Source organism: Sinocyclocheilus rhinocerous, unplaced genomic scaffold (assembly GCF_001515625.1).
Source record: "Sinocyclocheilus rhinocerous isolate Xijiao unplaced genomic scaffold, SAMN03320098_v1.1 scaffold178, whole genome shotgun sequence".
Taxonomy (NCBI): Eukaryota; Metazoa; Chordata; class Actinopteri; order Cypriniformes; family Cyprinidae; genus Sinocyclocheilus; species Sinocyclocheilus rhinocerous.
Genome location: NW_015653463.1, coordinates 648,158 through 662,980, shown reverse-complemented (window position 1 = coordinate 662,980; position 14,823 = coordinate 648,158). Strand labels below are relative to the sequence as shown.

General features: G+C 36.7%; 2 protein-coding genes across 5 annotated transcripts in view; both read left to right on the top strand.

Moving 5' to 3' along the window:
- Positions 1-4,143, top strand: part of tpm2 (tropomyosin 2 (beta)) — a 20,303-nt gene extending 16,160 nt beyond the window's left edge. For 2 of the 4 annotated variants that reach the window (XM_016522105.1, XM_016522107.1), the window contains 4 exons: positions 684-759; positions 1,985-2,047; positions 3,120-3,189; positions 3,764-4,143. In XM_016522105.1, coding sequence (XP_016377591.1) covers positions 684-759; positions 1,985-2,047; positions 3,120-3,189; positions 3,764-3,846 — 292 coding nt within the window. In that variant the 3' untranslated portion in view covers positions 3,847-4,143. Of the gene's footprint in view, positions 1-683; positions 760-1,346; positions 1,423-1,984; positions 2,048-3,119; positions 3,190-3,763 lie in introns of all 4 variants that reach the window. The other 2 variants (XM_016522104.1, XM_016522106.1) reach the window with 1 other exon arrangement.
- A 5,148-nt stretch (positions 4,144-9,291) lies between these two features.
- Positions 9,292-13,715, top strand: LOC107715838 (gamma-secretase subunit Aph-1b-like). The gene is made up of 5 exons (XM_016522050.1): positions 9,292-9,907; positions 10,487-10,657; positions 11,508-11,581; positions 11,674-11,796; positions 13,573-13,715. The coding sequence occupies exons 1-5, from the start codon at positions 9,795-9,797 to the stop codon at positions 13,713-13,715; spliced, it is 624 nt and encodes a 207-aa protein (XP_016377536.1). The 5' UTR covers positions 9,292-9,794.
- Positions 13,716-14,823: the final 1,108 nt, after the last annotated feature.

Sequence of the window (14,823 nt, the reverse complement as noted above, 5' to 3'; positions counted from 1 at the left end):
GCGTGCAGTTGTCGTACTGTATTAAAGCTTTAATCAGGATAAAACCGTATATTAAAAGATAACAGCGTATCTAAAAGTATGAGACAACAACAAACAAAAAACATAGGCCTCCCATTAAAAGCCGTGCTTGCACAGGTTCTGCACGATCCTCTTCAATAATATCCTCTGCTTCTCAATCGGGCTCAAACTGATAAGCGATATTAACGACGCCGTTGTTTACAATACAACCGGAGCACATGCCGCTGAGGTGAGGGACGGGACGTTTAGACGCGCACTAGAGGCGGTTTAGCCAATCACAACACATTTTGATTGTTTTCAATCAAAAACTGTTTCTATTTCTGAGGGCGGGGCTTCATAAAAGCAGGAAATGATCAGCGTGTTTCTCAGAGAAGGGACAGAGCTGTGTGGAATAAAGGTAAATTATGTGAAAAATAATGCGTTTTTTTTTTTTTAAACAAAGCATTAACACATGTTAGACTGCACCCCATAAACACAATCAAGCCTAGAAAAAAAACAGTGAACCACCCCTTTAATAAAATAACAGAAGAGTTCTCCGGATTATTTAACAACAGCAAGGTTTCTGATTGTCCATTCTCCTTGTGTTCAAAATGCATGATCCTCCTTATCCTGTGACTCCCCATTACCTCCCCCTTCCCCCACTGGCCCATTTTGGATTAACTCAGTCGAGTCAGGCAGCTGGAGGAGGAACTTAAACTCATGGACCAGAATATGAAATCCATGATGGCCGGAGAGGAAGAGGTACTGCCGAGAGACTGATATAGCTCGTTAACTCCGGCTTCTCTTGACCTGTCCTCACTTTCGGAGATCTGTGTCCTCCTGTGCTGCTCTTCTGGGCTCTCTCCCTGTGCAGATAAATGCATCTTTTGCAAAAGAAAAAGGGACCTCAACTAGAACCTTGGGGAATACCACACTTTAATTACTGCTGTAATGTAACAAGCACCTAGGAAAATATTTTGTTTTATTTATTTTATTTATCATTATTTTTAATTCTATTATTATTGTTTAGTTTATTTGTATTATTTTTTATTATTTTATTAATGATTAGTTTATTATTAAAGCAGCCAGTCCTCAGGTGCCGTTATATTCTGCATTGCTTTTCTTAAGAAACTGTTTCGTGAATAACATGTAAAGGCATTTAAAGTGCCTGATGTGCTTGGGACTTTGAATGGCTCGTATATTCAGTCAAAATTAAGGGGAATGACCTCATTGTTTCATTCAGGTTGGGGTCTCTTTAGCTTAAAACGCTGCCTTTTCTGTCTTCTCAAAGTGCTGTCTCTCTCCTTTCCTTTGCCTTTTCTTTTCCCGCATCTCTTGCTGTGGTACAGCAAATCTGGTGACCTAGAGGAAGAATTGAAAAATGTCACCAACAATTTGAAGTCCCTGGAGGCACAGGCTGAGAAGGTAGGCTGAGCCGTAGTGTTTGTTTGCAGTGAAAAGTCCAAATGCCCTGCTATTCATTTTCAAGTCAGACTGCCCATGTTCACTCTCACGGGGCTTATCTGTATTTGTGGTTGTAATTTGGTCTTTGTACAACAAATGATTGTATCTCACATGTCATTTATCCAAATTTTAAGCCAAACTTAAAAATGAGATTCCCCTTAAAGCAGTGTTGTATACAGGGTGCGATTAGCCAATAAAGTGAATTGTTCCCTTGGTTGAGTAAAATAGCTTTCTCATACTCCCAGTCTCCATAGACTTCACTGCCATCTCACTTTTGCCAATGCTATGCAATGTTCTTCTTCATATTTTTTAAAATACATTTACATATGTATTTTAGTATTCTGCAGTGAGTATTTAGCCTGTAAAGAGTTTTTAAATATTGAGTGGTATGTAAATAAATCCTTTGTTTTATCTTCAAATGCATAATTACTGCACAGATTGCAAAAAATGCTCTTGCTTTTCAGTTTATCTTCACACAATGATAGCTGCAGCATCAATGATTCATTTTTTATTTATTCCCCAGTACTCCACAAAGGAAGACAAATATGAAGATGAAATCAGGGTACTCACTGACAAACTCAAAGAGGTAAGTTTATGAAAATTCAGCACAACTACTCCTCTCTATCAGCTATAAACTCAAGCCATTTGGCTCATTTAAATTTGACACTATTATTATACACTATGTTATGGGAGCCTTAATAGCTCCATGTTAAAGCTATCTGAAACCAGACGTAACAACCTTGACCATAGAAACTGCAGTAAACTGTGGTAAATAAAATGTGGTAAACTGTAAAACATGACTGTGCATAAATACAAGCTTTTCAGTCCACACAGCACTAATCCTTACAGAAATAAACAATGCAGTTACTAACACTTTTTTTTGTTAGCGAACATGGACAAACACGGTTTTCTTATCATGGGTTTCAGTGGCACATGTTCAGTTACAGACTGAAGTCTTATCATTTGTGTAACCAGAACTGATTTGGTAGGTTATTGATTGCTAGAGATTTTATTTATGGATACAGTTTTATGACTGGGGTTGTTAGCCTGGTTGTTGAGTGAACACGACAGTTCAGTTTTCAGAGTATTGTCACTGATTATGTTTAATTAAATACTAAAAAAGACTATATATTTATGTATATATGTGTGTGTATGTATGTGTGTATATATATATACACATATAACATATATATATATATATATATATATAAATATTTTTACAGTTTATGAACTTGGTTTTGACACTTGCTTGCCTAAAAGCCCACACTGGTTCACTAATATGGTTAGTCCATCCGTGCAATGTTGAACTTCTTTATCTCGGAGATAAAAAAAAAAAAAAAGATAGGATGCATTTGCAGGTTTAGTTTCACTTGATTGTAGGTTCACAGTCACTTCATCCAGCGCTCTTTATGTTCCCTGTGTTCTAAAGTTTCCCTTTATTGTTTCATTGAGTGAGAAACCCCTTCAAACAGTTCAGTGTGTAAAAATAAATAATTCAGATAACAAAACAATTCAGGCCATTTTGCCAACCATTTGATCAGCTCATTGATCGTCGTTACGCATGTGACTAGGTACAATAGCGCTGTTGTTCATGTAATATTTCTGAAGTATTCATTTTGAGAAAATGAATGAAAATATGTTGTTTTTCTTTTCTCCAGGCTGAAACGCGTGCTGAGTTTGCTGAGAGGTCTGTGGCGAAGCTTGAGAAGACCATTGATGATTTAGAAGGTACATCTTCAAGATTTGTTCTGCTGCCTGTAAAGAGTGACTGTACTAATGACAAAATAACAGGAATGGACTTATGTGTATTAGCAGTTTTGTTGTCTCACTCGTTCTAATTATAACCTCTCTCCCATGTTTTGTAAACCAAAATGGTTTATAGAAAAATGGGAAAATGTTTCGCATGACCAGATAGAGCCAGTTGTCATATACTAACGTTGCTTGAAATGTTGTAGGTGTTGTGTGCATTTCCAACAGATGGATCTTGTGTCTTTTGGTGGACTGAAACTGCATGTCATCTGTTTTTGGTGAGGTGACTCTGACACCTTAGATGTTGAGGGAATAAGCAGACGACACGTGAGAGCATGGGTTTCAGTTCAGAGCAACTCTTTGAGTGAGCTTGAAAATTAAACTTGAGCCAAGGTTTTCTAACCAAGATTGCTTGTTGTTCAGACATTGCAGTGAAACAACTGTGATAGTTGAAATTGGTCCTCCATCTCACGGTATTATTTTGTCTTTTTCTGCTGCTTGTTTCGTTCTGTCCGTCTCGTGTGTGTGTGTTCTCCTCTGGGACGATGTACAGATGAGGTGTACGCTCAGAAACTGAAGGGTAAAGCCCTCAGCGAGGAGCTGGATCTGGCTCTAAACGACATGACTACCCTCTAAGCGCTCTCTCCGTCTCCTCCTCATCCTTCTTCTCTTCCGTGTTCTGTCTGTTTTTCTCCACGTGACTGAATCAGACATCAGGCGTTGTTGTTCAGTCTGATTTGACGGCTGTCTTTCTCTCCTGTCTTTGTGATCTGTAATGGATCGGTCAGCGTTGTGTGTTGTTCTCATGACTGTCCATTCTGAGGTGTTTGATAAGAGTGGCTTTCATAATGCTTCCACTGCAGCATCTGTGTCATACGTGCTCGCCGCTACTTTACTTTATCCTGCTGCTGTAATAAATGTAAAAATGTCTTCCTTCTGTTTCTTGATTTCTATGTTTATTTTGCATCATCACAGATTTGTCATCCATTTTATGTGTGAAAAGTGGATAATTCAGATTGTGACAACCAGATATGCAATGAATAAAATTTTTGTGCAGCCTAGTGCGCATAAGCACACAAGAACAGATCCTGCAAACAGCAGGCAGAGCTGCATAGCTACCAAAGACTACGATTGTTTCAGGGAAATAGAGTGTGTGTGTGTGTGTGTGTGTATATACACTGTATTGCCAAAAGTATTGGATATATATATATATATATATATATACTGTATATATAGTTGATGTATATATATAATAATATAATATAATAACAATAATCCCTCCAGCAACCTGTCACTCACATGACATCACAGCAGTTAGCCAATCACAATCTGTTCCACACTCCTATTGGGAAAAGAAAAGTTCAGTAGTTTTTTTTTTTAAACTGTACTTATATAATAATATCAGTAAAAGAGCCTTTTAAAATTAAAATTTTTTTTATTTAAAAAAATAATTTTTAATGTTTTTAAATTGTTACATTTCAAGGGTTGTTTGTAATTAGGACAATTTATCTTTCACAATATTTTTAAACTTTTTTTCATGAGAACCACGGACTATGAACAAGTGTTTCTGAATTCTCCACTGTGTTGAGTGCACTCTTATCCACCTTATTCTTCAATGCGGAAGTAAGCCGTTTTCTGTGAATGTGCGTTCGTTAGCCGCCGTAGGGAAATACCGAGAAGAATAACAAAGTGCAGTAAATGGTAAAACTGTTTGCACTGCAAACCAGTGTGTTCCTAATTAAGATAATACATTAAATGAATCTGGTAAGACACACCAATTTGCAATATCAAGCAGCAAAAAGAGCTGTTTTGCACAGCTAAAAATAGCTGGACGTAGAAGAGACCGTAAGCCAGAGACATTAAATTTACAAATGGCCGCAACCATTCTTACGGGAAAAATAAGGTGGATATGAGGCAGTGCAGCGATTGATCAAAGCCTAAAAAGATACACATTCGTCTCTGCAGTTTTTCATATTAATTACAATGAATTCTAAAGTCAGAAAATACTTTGTCAATTTCCGGTGAAAGCTTGATCAACGGATCTCCTTCAACATACTTAACGTTCGTTCTCTAGCATTGCTCTGATGGTGACAAACCTCAATACTTAAAGGCCGCAATAGAGTTACTGTCCAATTTTGGTGCCATTAAATTAAACTGACTTGCTCAGCGAGATGTTCTGGTCCAGGGAAATACCGAGAAGAATAACAAAGTGCAGTAAATGGTAAAACTGTTTGCACTGCAAACCAGTGTGTTCCTAATTAAGATAATACATTAAATGAATCTGGTAAGACACACCAATTTGCAATATCAAGCAGCAAAAAGAGCTGTTTTGCACAGCTAAAAATAGCTGGACGTAGAAGAGACCGTAAGCCAGAGACATTAAATTTACAAATGGCCGCAACCATTCTTACGGGAAAAATAAGGTGGATATGAGGCAGTGCAGCGATTGATCAAAGCCTAAAAAGATACACATTCGTCTCTGCAGTTTTTCATATTAATTACAATGAATTCTAAAGTCAGAAAATACTTTGTCAATTTCCGGTGAAAGCTTGATCAACGGATCTCCTTCAACATACTTAACGTTCGTTCTCTAGCATTGCTCTGATGGTGACAAACCTCAATACTTAAAGGTAGATTAAATAGTATACTTAAATAGAGTTACTGTCCAATTTTGGTGCCATTAAACTTAAACTGACTTGCTCAGCGAGATGTTCTGGTCCAAATTAGCTTTCTGTGATTTCAACTTCAGTTTCAAACCTATTGAAAAGATAAACTAAAATCATAAAGTAATGCAAGATGTCACTGTTTTCTTAAAAATATACATAACTGACTGCCTGTTGTGTATTTTTAAGTTATGTATATTCCAGAAAGCAGGTTAAACTAACCCAAGTAAGTTAACTCTGAGTAAGCTGTTAACTTTCAAAAACCAAGGTAACTTTGTAGATTTTTAACTGGTTTCAACTTCTGTATTTTTATCCAAATGTTGGTATATTGCATAAAAATTCTGGATGAAAGCATCAAGATGTGAACAACATTATCGAAATGCATATAAAAAAACTTGCTTGAGGTTTTTATTTAGTTGTTGTTGAATGTTCATAAATTCTAAATATATGTACATTTACAGAATAAATCCCTAGATGAGCTCAAAGTTGTGTAATAACTGCTGTTTCTATTTTGCATTATTGCCCCAGCAGAAACAATTTTGTTGTGCTTTTTTAACATTCCTGTTTTTTGTCACACAAATGTGTAACTTTGTTTAACACAGCCTGGTCAGAGTTGCTTGTGCTATTGACAGCTCCTTTAAAATGCTCTGGCTTTATTAAATATTGAATGCTTCCATATTACACAAACTGCAGATGGTTCAAAAACATGGCTTCTTGTTGATAGCTGGTTTGGCAGAAGAACAAAAACTTGACAAACTCATATAAAAGGTGCTGATGAATATGGAAACATTGAGCTGCAAAGATACTGTTATCCAAGCTTTTTTAGCTTTCCAATTCATTCACTGAGAGCTCTCATGTCTCCATGTTGAGAGAAATCAGGAGTTACAAGAGACCGAGACAGAAGACATCCTTCAGCCTGAGGCTTATTCATTTCACTAGTGAAAGGGTCTTTACATTATATCAAATTGGGCCTAACGTTATGACCCATGGCTTATGTTTTTGACTATAATAACTACTGCAAACGTTTGCAAACATTTCTTCTGTCTGTTTGACAGATCTGACCAAATCTGTGAAGAATAACAGTCACGTACTCAAGGTGATGATAATGATAATAATGATACTAATTATGGGGTTGGATGAGATATGTTATTATTTCTGTGTTATATATGTGAAAGAATGCAATGGATTCCATTAATTGGGGAAGATATTTTTTACATCGTTTAAAACTTTGTCTAACTCCCTCTAATGCAAATCACTATGTAGTAAATCCTAGAAAAAACACTGCATTTATTTGGTATATAAAAGGGATAACGTTTGGATCATCCTCGCACACATTTTTAAATAATTCCTGCCATTTTTATGCATCACCCGTTTATGTATCCTATTGTTTGAGCTATTTGATTAAAATTATTAAAATATTGAAAACAGAATTTTGCCTTTTGCATTTTTATTGGAAAATCATCTTCTGAATAAGTCTGACAATAACAGACAAGAGTGGTGGCAGATTAAAAGACGGTTTGGTCATAAACCAAATGTGTATGCTTTAGTGAGGAGAAATAAGCAGACTGTTGTGCTTCTGCTGTTTTATTAGTTATTTTGGTGTAAGAAACCCCCTTAAAATGCCATTCATTTCAGTTTTTCTTTTCTAATAAATTACATTTTTTGTGTGTTTGTGCAATAATGGGGTATGGAGTATTAGCAAAAGGCTGCGACATAAAATACATGAAACAAACCAATAATTTGGTCTCAATACTTCCTGAATGCACTTTCTAATTATCCAAGGTTGATTTGTATTGCATGCAGCATCTAGATCTGATCAGTCAAAGCCTTGTTAGCGCCATGCTCCGCTGTTGCATTATTAATAACAGACTCCAGAGAATCTGAACTCTTTTGTTCTGACCAGCAGAGCGGCTTTGGACTAGTTTGCCAAAGTAGGTTTCACCACATGATGTATGGTTGAGGTTTTGTGACCCAAAATGTGCTTACCTTTATTGTAGCACCTCCTATTGGCCATTTAAAGTGAGTCTTTGTGCCTCATTAGCAAGCAACGGCACCAACATCCCAACCAAGGTTAAGTTCTGTAGGCCTTATTTTTTGGCTTGCACTGCCTGTGACAATTATCGGGACCACGGCACGGAAAGAACATGACCTAAACAGATTTTCTGTGTTGTTTCCAACCCAGTCTGGTAGAAAAACATTTTACGCTCAGATTATATTTTTAGAAAATACCAACACAGTGCACAAAGCCCATACTAAATATAAAACCTCGTCATGTAGTGTATCCCACAGTCATGCCAGAAAATTCAAGACATGCATAAGAAAGAGTGGAAGTGCAGTGTTATTAACTGCATCAATGTACAGTATGCACAGTAAATGAACACTATGTCTAATCTCTGTGGAACAGTCCATGAGTTTTGGATGTAGTCCAATTAAATGCATTTGACACCATTCATGGGGCCTTCACACTCATATATAAATACATATATAAAGTACACCAGTAATCTGTTTTCCTGGCTCACTTATTTCAGTCTGAATTCTTCCTGTACCAGACATTTCTATGTTTGTTACATTAAATGATTTACATTTTACATGTCTTTTACTACATTATTGTGGTTATTTTTTAATCAATAAGCAAAAAAGAAATAAAAATGAACAAACTGAACTTTATGACACATAATGTGCCTTGATGTTATAAATAGCATTGTCAATATAAGCATACTGAAACACTATTGTGTTGGTGGCTTGGTAGAAATAAACCATGCAAACTTCAAACAGTTGCGTAACACGAATTTACACTAGAGTCGTGGTTGACTCATTCATTTTTATTGTAGCCTTCTAAAAACAAGATATTAGGTCTACATTTACAATTACATTTATGTTTGCATATGTAACAGTTTAGAAGTGTTGACCACTCTAATCAGTGTTGGCAGACTGCCCCATCATCAGTGCATCATAGCAGTGCTACTAACGAAACTCAGTAATGATCAGACAGAAACAGTGTTGCCAACTGATTTTCAGGGGAAGTTGCTAAAGGAAGGTTGATTTGTTGCTAAAAGTTGCTAAATGACGCGATGTCATTGCGCGGTGACGTCATTGCGTAATCACGATGCAAAATTGCGTCGCTGCATCAAATCTCAGCAAAAAACAATTTAAATATGTTAATTTAGATGCGTTTATAAAATCATATAAATGCATAATATAATTGTGTACTGCTAGCCACCTTTGGTTTCCTCTTTTTGTGTAATTTAGATGGAAAATGTGTGCCTTTTTTTATCGTTTGAGTCACAAAAATAGCTAAATTTGTTGCTAGGTGCTTTTGGAAGAAAAAGTTGCTAAATCTAGCAACAAAATTGCTAAATTGGAAACACTGGACAGGAATAGCAGCACTAAAACAGTTGCTTCCTGTTCACTAGCGACAGTCCGCTGTCACAGCGCCACGCAGCGGCGGAAGTGCGCAGCCACGCACGTAAACCCGGAAGCGCAAGCCGATCTTTCTTTACACCAAACAAAAGCCCTCGGAAGTGTCGCGTCTGCTTTTTATTCGGGAAAGAGAAACTGAAGATTAAGTTTGAAAATGTTACCGAACAAAGCGCTCACTGAAGAACGATATAAACCGCGCGAATATACTCGGATTTATTAGCTTTGATGGATCGATTCTTTATTTACGTTTACATTTAGTCATTTAGCAGATTTATTTGTCTGTATAAGAAGAATATTGTGATTTCTGTGTATTGTACGGCTGCAAATGGTTTAAATATCAGGTTTAAACTCTATTTTATGGAGAATTAAGTAAATCTGCGTCTGTTTCCTACTGAGTTAGCATTGTTCGCGTTTATTTTTCACGTTTCGACTGTTTCTGTTCGAGCCCTATTGTTGCTCATTATCTGCTCGGACAGTCCCAGAGAAAGCTGTTCATCCAGGATGACTCTGGCAGTGTTTTTTGGCTGTGCTTTCATAGCGTTTGGTCCGTCTTTCTCCTTGTTTGTCTTCACCGTCGCCAAAGACCCGTTACGAGTCATCATTCTGATCGCAGGGTGAGTCACGTGATCGAAGCTCGCTGTCAACCTCATAATGCTAGTGACAAGCTTGTTTGATTTCTACATGAATTATTCAGTGGAACATACCAAAGTACTGTAGTATTACCCTGGTGGCTCCACTATACTGTACTTTTTTGTTAGAGACAGTCAGATACTGGACACGTTATCCTTCAAGAAGATATCTTTCTCTGTATAATGTTTAACAGAACATTCAGATATTTTAAGATAAGCCTAATTTCCATGACATTTCTGTTTGAGTGTTCATTAATGAAGTTGTAAAGCAGGGGTGCCCAAACTCGGTCCTGGAGGGCCGGTGTCCTGAAGAGTTTAGCTCCAACCCCAATTAAACACACCTGAACCAGCTAATCAAGCTCTTACTAGGCATACTAGAAACTTGAAGGCAGGTGTGTTGAGGCAAGTTGGAGCTAAACTCTGCAGGACACCGTCCCTCCAGGACCGAGCTTGGGCACCCCTGTTGTAAAGTGTCTCTGCCTTTTAAAGTTGTTGCTCATGGCATTTAACAGGCCCTTTAGAAGCGCTGTTAGTGGAGAATGTGAGTGCATGTGTTTGTTTCAGGGCGTTTTTCTGGCTGCTGTCTCTGCTCCTGTCCTCTCTGGTGTGGTTCATCGCTATAAAGGCCAGTAACTCGCAGGATCTCAGGCTTCAGAGGGGCCTGCTGATGTTCGGGGTCTTCTTCTCGGTCCTGCTCCAGGAAGTCTTTCGCTTTGTCTACTACAGACTGCTCAGGTGAGACTCTTTATGGTGCGCCATACACGATAAGAAATCCAGCACCACAAATCTTCAGTCTAGTTTCCATTAGAACGTTTCCTGAACTCTTTATATATATGCAAATGAGGCAGTGTCACCTTAAATGGGCACTCATTTGCATACTTTTCCAGAACAGAAATCTGAAGGTTGGATGCAATCAAGTTGAAAATTCTTTTTTTTTTTTTTTTTTTCTTCAAAATACCGAGAAGCAGTCAGAAAATACTGTCAACAGTTTAAAAAAAACACAATACATTTAAACCATGTTTTTAGGAATGAAATGTTGTATGTAACACATGAATGATGTTAACAAATGCCTCTGTAAAAACCTGCAGAATATTAATAGGAATAAAACTAAGGTTTGGAGTATGTAAGATCTGTGTAAGATTTTTGCCTCTGTGTAAGGAAAAAAACTAGTTTTGAGAAAACGGGCTTTAAAAACATGAATTGTAATTGAAATCTACAGATGCAAATGACTTAAATAAATACTTAAATGTGTATTTTGTATGTTTTCGTTTCACTAGTCATGTTATGGAAGCAAAGTAGACAAAAAAATCTCAAAATTGACCATTGCATTAAAAAATAATATTTCCTGTACTCTCTTACCTTAAAATATGAAAGTGACAGATAGATACCATGATTTTGGAATTCATTCTGTTATAATGAATAATGATTCCTTCCAGTTTCTGCTGTTAAAGGCTCCCATGTCTTTTGTCCAAGGTTTTTAGTTGTGAACTGCAAACTCGAGCAGTTTCCCTGCTCTCAGTTGATTGAGGAAACTTGGGTTTTTTGAAACGCTGATTCATTTTGAGCTCTTGTGTTGATTCATCAGGAAGGCCAACGAGGGTCTGGCAGCCATTAGTGATGATGACGGCTCAGCTATTTCGGTGCGACAGATGGCTTACGGTAAACTGCTCCGCTGTTGTTGTGTTTCATGTTGCACTCAGGATCACTGGATGGCAGGTTTGATCAGATGTCTGTGTGTGTTTCGTGTGCAGTGGCTGGGCTGGGCTTTGGGATCATGAGTGGTGCGTTCTCAATGATCAACGTCCTGTCTGACTCTCTGGGTCCCGGGACGGTCGGCATCTTTGGAGACTCACAGTATTACTTCATTACAGCAGGTGAGCTCCTGCAAAGCCTCATGGGCCATCAGGACAATTTCCAACATCTTAAACCTTTAGATGTGCTGTTTTTATGTCAGCATATGACAAAGGCATCTTTGGAGACTCACAGTATTACTTCATTACAGCAGGTGAGCTCCTGCAAAGCCTCATGGGCCATGAGTAATCAACTGATCCAACAGCTTTCACATGTGCTGTTTGTATGTCAACATATGACAAAGCACTTGGCAAATGACACAAACCAGTCCTGCTGTTGGGCAAATATGTATATTTTATTTAATAAACACTAGGGTTGCAAAGGGGTGGAAAATTTCCGGAAACTTTCTAAAAATCCCTGGAATATTTCTAAAAATCCTGGAATGTTTCCGAAATTTACTGGAAATTTTCCACTTTTTCGCAACCCGAATAATCACGTAGGTCACCGACGTAGGTCAGTCACAAAAAAACTATTTGTGTGAAAAACACAACACTACTTTCATATTTTATTCTGGATTTGGCCATGAAATATAGAAGCTGGCGTCGAAAAACAAACATATGACAGCTGTTTTTTTGTTTTTTTTGTGAGACAGAGTAAAGGTCATGTTGTTGGGTTCTACTTTTACAGGAAACACCTGTATATTACATTATCAAGAGGACATCTCTTATTATGCTTTGTTCTTGATTGGTTCAGTTTTTAAATATTATCTTTTAAATGTTATGTTTATAATTATAATGCTCGTGTAAGAACCTGATTTAAAATTTCTCAATGATACTAAAGAACATAATTTTTGGCAGACATCCCTAACTACACTGCTATATAGTTTTTTACTGTTTATAATAACAGGCTTCCCACAGTTATGAAAAACTTAGGAATATCAGGAAATTTTAAAGTTGTGGTTTCCAGGCCTGGAAAAATTGTTCTAGTTATGCTCATTTCTGAAATGCTGACTAGAAATTGCTCTTTGAGAGTGCAATCCTTTTGGGGGAAAAATAAATGAATAAATGAAATAATAATAATGTAAAAGTCCTTTAGTGCGAAAATTCATTAGTCCAGAAGGTTTAAAACCTCTTTTATTATTTATTAAAGGGATACAAATGATCATCAAAAATTGTCGTCATTTATTCTCTTTCATGTCATTCCAAACCTGGATGAAATTCTTTCACAAAAAAAGATACAAGAAAGAAATGCATACAGTAGTGGAATCTTTCTTCAAGGCAGTGTTCTTAAATTGTTTTACTTTTAAACTAATTTAAAGTGTGATTTCTGTACAAGTTCATTGTACAATTTGCTGAATAAATAAGCTTTGCATTGATGTATGGTTTGTTAGGATCGGACAATATTTGGCTGAGATGCAACTATTTGAAAATCTGGAATCTGATGGTGCAAAAAAATCTAAATACTGAGAAAATCATCTTTAAAGTTGTCCAAATGAAGTTCTTAGCAATGCATATTACTAATCAAAAATTAAGTTTTAATATATTTACGGTGGGAAATGTACAATATATCTTCATGGAACATGATTTTTACTTAATATCCTAATGATTTTTGGCATAAAAGAAAAATCAATAATTTTGACCCATACAATGTATTGTTGGCTATTGCTACAAATATACCCCAGCGACTTAACACTGCTTTTGTGCTCCAGGGTCACATTTGCCAAGATCTAAAATATTTTGTCAAGTCAAAGTATATTTGGATTCCTCATCAGATTGTAGGTGGGGTCTTGCGGGAATATTGTTGTGGTTGCTGAAGCATGAGCAGCAGTGATGTTGAGGCTTGTGTGTTGATGTCTGCAGCGCTGATGACGCTGGCGCTGACGCTGCTGCACACGTTTTGGGGTGTGCTGTTCTTCGAGGGCTGTGAGAAGAGCCGCTGGTGGGTCGTCGCTGCAGTCGTCTCTCTACACTTGTTAGTCGCTGGCCTGGTGAGCTTTACATGAACACACACATTTTCACTGTCCACATGCATCCTTCACATGTCAACATGTCTCTGATGTGAACTGACAGTGAAAGACTTGGACCGTACAAGTTCAAGTCATTTCACGTTCAGGTTCATTTTATAAATCCACTCACAGTACAGTTGATTTTATGTGTATTTTTCATTATGCATGGCGGTTATACTTATAGCCAAGAAAGTATATGAGATTTTACTTGACTTTTTATGCTTTAAAATGAATACTTTATCTGTTCACCTTTAGAAAAACATTGAACAACTTCTAGGCATGCTTTTTTGTTGCCTCTTGACTTTCTCCATAGTAAATGAATTGGTAACTGTTTTAGCAAAGATTTATTTTTCCTCATGCTGAACTTTTATGATGCGTGTCCAGTTCTGTCAGAACTGTCTCTGAATTGCTGTGCAATACTGTAGCAAATGCCTGTATTATCTTGCACGTAAAAAAAAAAACAATGCCGTGCATTAAAGATTATTTTATATCAGTGGTGACAAGATATTTCTTGTAGACCTTTAGATTTTAATTCGTGTTAAAAGTCAAGTCACTTTATTTGCAATTTAACTGCGAACTCATTAACCAGCTCACTGATGGCGAGAGACACAAGAATCTCAGATCTCTTTCATCACTACACATAAAACTATTCTGAAGTTTGAGATCAGTGAGATTTAAAAAAAATAAATGAATACTTATATTCAGCAAGGATGCATTAAATTGATCAAAAGTGGCAGTTAAGAATCTTACATTGTTGCAAAAAATTCTATTTCAAGTAAATTCTGTTCTTTTGAACTTTTTCTTTTTGTCAAAAAAAATCCAGAGAAAAGGTTTCACGGTTTCCACAACATTTTTCAACATTAATAATAATATTAATCAGAAATGTGGCACTGAAGACTGGAGTAATGATGCTAAAAATTCAGCTTTGATCACAGAAATAAATTATGTTTTACTTAGGGCTGCACGATTATGACAAAAATCATAATTGTCGATTATTCCCTTGAAATTGTAATTGCGATTATTAATTACGATTATCACAATTTACATTGAATGATGTTTATACCATTGTTTGATGCAACTGCATGCCGTATTTTAATATGAAAAT